Raw genomic sequence first — 5,162 nt, 5'->3', positions numbered from 1 at the left:
GCTGTGGCTCTCTCTCTATTTATTTACTTATCTATCTGTCTGTCTATCTATCTTTCTTTCTCTCTCCGTCTCTCTCTCTCTCTCTCTAGCTATTTATCTATCTTTCTCTCTCCGTCTCTCTCTCTCTGTCCGTCTATCTATCTTTCTTTCTCTCTCCGTCTCTCTCTCTCTCTCTCTCTCTCTCTCTCTATCTATCTATCTGTCTGTCTATCTCTCCCTCCCTCCCTTTCTTTCTCTATCTATCTACCTGTCCGTTTCCCTGCATGTTTCTCGCAAGGATGGACACACATCGATACTGACATATCCATTTCACATTTCCTCGCCCCCCCCCCCACCCACACACACACACAAAATAGAAAATAAATGGATTGGAGTCCGCCCTCTTCCCTAATAAAAAAATAATCATAAAATACAAATAAAAACAGAGATCGAAAGAATCATAGAACCCTCTAAAAAAAAAAATGGCGTCTTTACCTTAAAAAAAACGGACAAAAGATATTTACTCACGCAACGACCGAAATGAAAGTAAAGATCTACTTCACAAACCGTTGGAGGAGAGACTCATGTAAAAATATCCCATTAAGACGTGAGGCCAAGTTGTCCGTCAGAGATATGACATAATTAAGTTGCCGTGAACACATGGTGAAAAACACGTAGGGAAAACACGTGGAAGATAGACATAAAGAGAGAGAGAGGGGGAGGGAGGACGGGAGAGAGAGAAAGAGAGAAACCGACAGAGAGAGAGAGAATGGGGTGTGGGGGAGAGAGATAGAGAGAGGGAGGAGGGAAAACGAGAGAGAGAGAGAGAGATACAGGCACAGAGAGAGAGAGAGGGAAGGAGGGAGCGAGAGAGAGAGAGAGAAGGAGAAAGAAAAAGAGAGAGAGAGAGAGATATGAATACATGTAAATGAATATATAGATAAAAGATATATATTCATGTGTCTGTGTGTGTGTATGTGTATATATGTGTATACAGATAGATAGATAGATAAAGATAAAGATAAATACATTGATATTCACATATATAGATAAACAGATGGACAGACAGATAAATAGCTATATATGTATGTATATATATATATATATATATATATATATATATATATATATATATATGTACAGACAGAAAGGATGAATCCGAAAAGATATTTCATTCACAGCCGCGTGAAGTTCTGAAAAGCTGCGTGGAACTGCCTTCAGAAACAGATCCTCGCCGTATAATCTTAAAATATTCAGATAGATGCAAATGCCTGTCAGTCAGAATAATGCTTCAGTGCCGTTGACACCCCCATCCCCAGCCCACCCCATCCACACCCCTACCCCCCCTTCCTCCTCCTCCCTCCTCACCAACCCTTTTACTCGGTGTGTCGGTCTTCATGAAGCTTCGTGAAACAGCATTTTACAGGGAGGTGTGTATTTGCTTCGAAATCTTTGAAATGCGTGAATTAGATCTATGGATGAGGATACAGATACGCAATTGAACATTAACGATGAATTTTGTAACCTCTATTTTTATATATCTACTTATTTTTTTTATTTTTTTTTTTATTTATTTATTTATTTATTTATTTAGAAAGAGAGAGAGAGAGAGAGAGAGAGAGAGAGAGAGAGAGAGAGAGAGAGAGAGAGAGAGAGAGAGAGAGAGAGAGAGAGAGAGAGAGAGAGAGAAAGTCAGCTAATCAATATGAAATACATGAATAATCACGAAAAGAGACATATAGAAAGAAAGAAAGAAAAACAAACAACTATGAAAGAAAGGCATAGAAAAAATAGAAAAGATAAACAGAAAGAAACATAGATACAAGAACCGACCGGCTGTCCTGAATACAATCAATCCCCCAGTGTGTCAGTTATAAGAATTCCGAGATTTTAGGATTTTGAAGAAAATAATAATCTTTTATATTGGGATTGATTCTTTTTTATCCCAAGATAAAAGGTAATTATTATAAGTCTCAGAATTTAGCGAAATTTCCTCCGAAGATATGGCAGTTTAACCTTTTTTTCTCCTGTTTTCGTTTTTCTTCTAAATTCCATATCTATGTCCTATCCAAATATTATGTTATCCATAAAGCTCATATAACCTAGATTTTATATTCTATTATCTGTCGTATTGCCTTAATATATATCGTATCCGGATATTGATCATATTTTTCATATTCTCCTAATCAAAATTGTTGTTTTTTCCCATTGTATCAAAATCGCTGTTTTTTCATTCGTATAAATTCAACATTAACACTTACTATAATATCCAAATTATTTAAGTATAAAGATCCATTATCATAACAACAACAACAACAATAACAATAATAATAATAACAACAATAATGATAATAATAAAGTATCTGAGGAAAGGTTGTCCACGGCGCGTTCGTTTCGGTGGGTAAGCGAGCTCGACAGGATGCCCCGCAAGTGCTGTTCCCGCCAGTGCACTCCCTCCCTCCCCCTTCTCGGCTGCACGGGAAGGTTTTGCTCTTTTCTCGTTGGAATGGAAAGTGTGTTGTATTTTTTTGTGATGTTGATTTGATTAGGAAAGAAGGGATCTGATCTGGGAATTCTATGTTTGTTTTTAGATGCGTTGATTGGTGTGGGATCTTCCTTGCTTGCTTTTTTTGTTTGTTTTTCTTTTCATTTTCTTCTACTTTTCTTGCGACCACTTTCTTCTACTTTTCTTGCGACCACTTTCTTCTACTTTTCTTGCGATCATTTTCTTCTTTTTCTTCTCTTTCTCTCTCCCTCTCCTTCTCCTCTTGCTCCTTCTCCTTTTCCTCTTCCTCCACCTTCTCCTTCTCTTCGTCCTATTCCTCCTCCCTCTCTTCCTCGTCTTCCTTCTCCTCCTCCATCTTCTTTTTTTCCTTCTGCTACTACTTCATCTTTTACTTCCTCTTCTTCCTTTACTTCTACTATTTCTTCTACCATTTCTTCCCTAGATTTGCCGAAATATATAACCCGCCAAAAATTAACTCAAGGGACATCTCTATAAAACATTTAAGAGACGAACTTATAGCTAAAAAAAAAAAAAAAAAAAAAAAAAAAAAAAAAACGAACCCGATTTCATAATCTTCTAAGAAACTGCAAGACCGTTTTTTGGTTGTAACGGCTGAGAAATGTCCCCGTTACGTCCTGTTTAATAGGTTAAGGGAAATTTGCAAGACATCAGACCAATGAAACCCTTATAATGAGGTAATTCGTGAGGTGCTGAAGTTAAAATGAGGTTCAGAGAGGAGGGAATGGCGTAGAAGGGAATAAAAGAATAAAAGTAAGTGAGAGAGAGGGAGAGAGAGAGAGATAGATAGATAGAGAGAGACAGAGATATGGGGGAGAGAGAGAGGGGGGGGGGGAGAAAGAGAGTAAGGAAGAGAAAGGGGTGGGGGAGAAAGAGAGAGTGGGGGGAGGCAGAAAGAGAGAGAGAGGGGGGGGGGGAGAAAGAGAGAGAGAGAGAAAGGAGGTAATAGGTAGGGAAGGAGAGATCGATGTAATTATGAATGAGACAAGAGATAGCGAAAGTGACAAAAAGGATAAGAGAAATATAAAAATGAATAATATAGGCATTTTAAGGGGATAACCTCCCATCTTAAATCGTTTACCAAAAGGTGAAGATCATAAAAAAATGGAAATAGAATGAAAATAAAAATCTTTAAGCTAACCGGGTACAGAAATCCCCCCCCAGTAGCACTGAGTGGTAGCGAAGTAAGCAGATTTAAGGGATTTTTATTTTCTTTCTTTCTTTCTCTCTAGATGTGTCAGAGGTTGGTGAGGATTGGCTGATTGCAAAATGTGCAAATAAGACTATTTCAAATTTCATTGTCCCCTACCTGTCAGTTACCGAGTAATTAGTATATCAAATTCATTTTTGTGTTCTTAGAGAGAGAAAGTGAGAAAGAGAAAGAAAGAGTAAGATAGTGAAAGAGAGAGAAAGAAAGAGTAAGAGAGTGAAAGAAAGAGAGAGAGAGAGAGAGAGAGAGAGAGAGAGAGAGAGAGAGAGAGAGAGAGAGAGAGAGAGAGAGAGAGAGAGAGAGAGAGAGAGAGAGAGTGAAAGAGAGAGAGAGAGAGAGATAGAAAATGAGTAAGAGAGTGAAAGAGAGAGAGAGAGAGAGAGAGAGAGAGAGAGAGAGAGAGAGAGAGAGAGAGAGAGAGAGAGAGAGAGAGAGAGAGAGAGAGAGAGAGAGAAAGAGAGAGAAAGAAAAAGACAGGGAAAGAGAGAGAGAAACGAGTAAAGTATCTCCTTACTCATTCCACATTTCCCTTCTTATCACCCTCTCTCTCCTCCTCTCTCCAGGATTCCTTGCAGTCCTCATCGCCCTCGCAGCATGGGCGTGGCAAGCGATGTTCGCAACCTCCGCGGGCGTCATCTACCGCCCAGACCCCGTCTACGACTTCATCATCGTGGGCGGCGGGACGGCGGGGAGTGTCTTAGCCGCCCGTCTGAGTGAAAAGGAGAATTTCCGCGTCCTGCTCATAGAGGCTGGCGGGGAGGAGCCGTGGATGGCGGGGATCCCTCTGGCGGCGCCGCTCCTGCAGAGGTCCCGCTACGACTGGCAGTACCTGACGGCGCCGCAGAAGAGGTCCTCGGAGGCCCTGGTGGATCGGGTGAGTCGGGGTTGTGGTCTTGGCGCGGATAAAGGTGTCGTTTGTATAATTGGATTGTTGGTGTAGTCAGTCGTTAAGAAATTTATTAACATGTAGTCAATATTGTTCATAGATCGATTAACATATAGTTAACATTGTTAATAAATCGATTAACATGCTGTCAATATTGTTAATAGATCGATTAACATGTAGTCAGTATCGTTAGTAAACTGATTAACATGTAGTGAATATCATTAATAAATCTATTAGCATGTACTCAATGTTGTTACCAGATCTATTTCCATGTAGCCAATGTTGTTAAAAGATCTATTAAGTCAGTATTATATCAGAAACATGTGATTGATATTGGGTAGTTAACATCAATAGGTTGTTTCCATTTCATAAAAAAAGATTAATGCGCCGTAATTCATATTGAATGACATAATTAATTGGAATGATTGCCTTCCTGCCAGCGACTGTATATGACTGACTGATCAAAGAGATCGTTACTCTAAATCTATAATTAAGAATCGATTGATTTCCTTAATTACTGGTGATTAGGACGAAGTACTGAAAGTATGGGATTTGGAAAACTA

The 5,162-nt window shown here is 39.3% G+C and overlaps 1 protein-coding gene across 1 annotated transcript in view; it reads left to right on the top strand.

The window, feature by feature from the left end:
- Positions 1-4,274: 4,274 nt before the first annotated feature.
- The window catches only part of LOC113826082 (L-sorbose 1-dehydrogenase), a gene marked incomplete at its 5' end in the record, with an annotated part of 10,967 nt that continues 10,079 nt past the window's right edge, over positions 4,275-5,162 (top strand). The window contains 1 exon segment of the mRNA XM_070114309.1: positions 4,275-4,587. Within this exon segment, the coding sequence (XP_069970410.1) occupies positions 4,275-4,587 (313 nt within the window).

This window comes from Penaeus vannamei, chromosome 35 (genome assembly GCF_042767895.1).
Source record: "Penaeus vannamei isolate JL-2024 chromosome 35, ASM4276789v1, whole genome shotgun sequence".
Lineage (NCBI taxonomy): Eukaryota > Metazoa > Arthropoda > Malacostraca > Decapoda > Penaeidae > Penaeus > Penaeus vannamei.
Note: the sequence above shows the minus strand (reverse complement) of the source record. Positions and strands in the feature narration are given on the sequence as shown.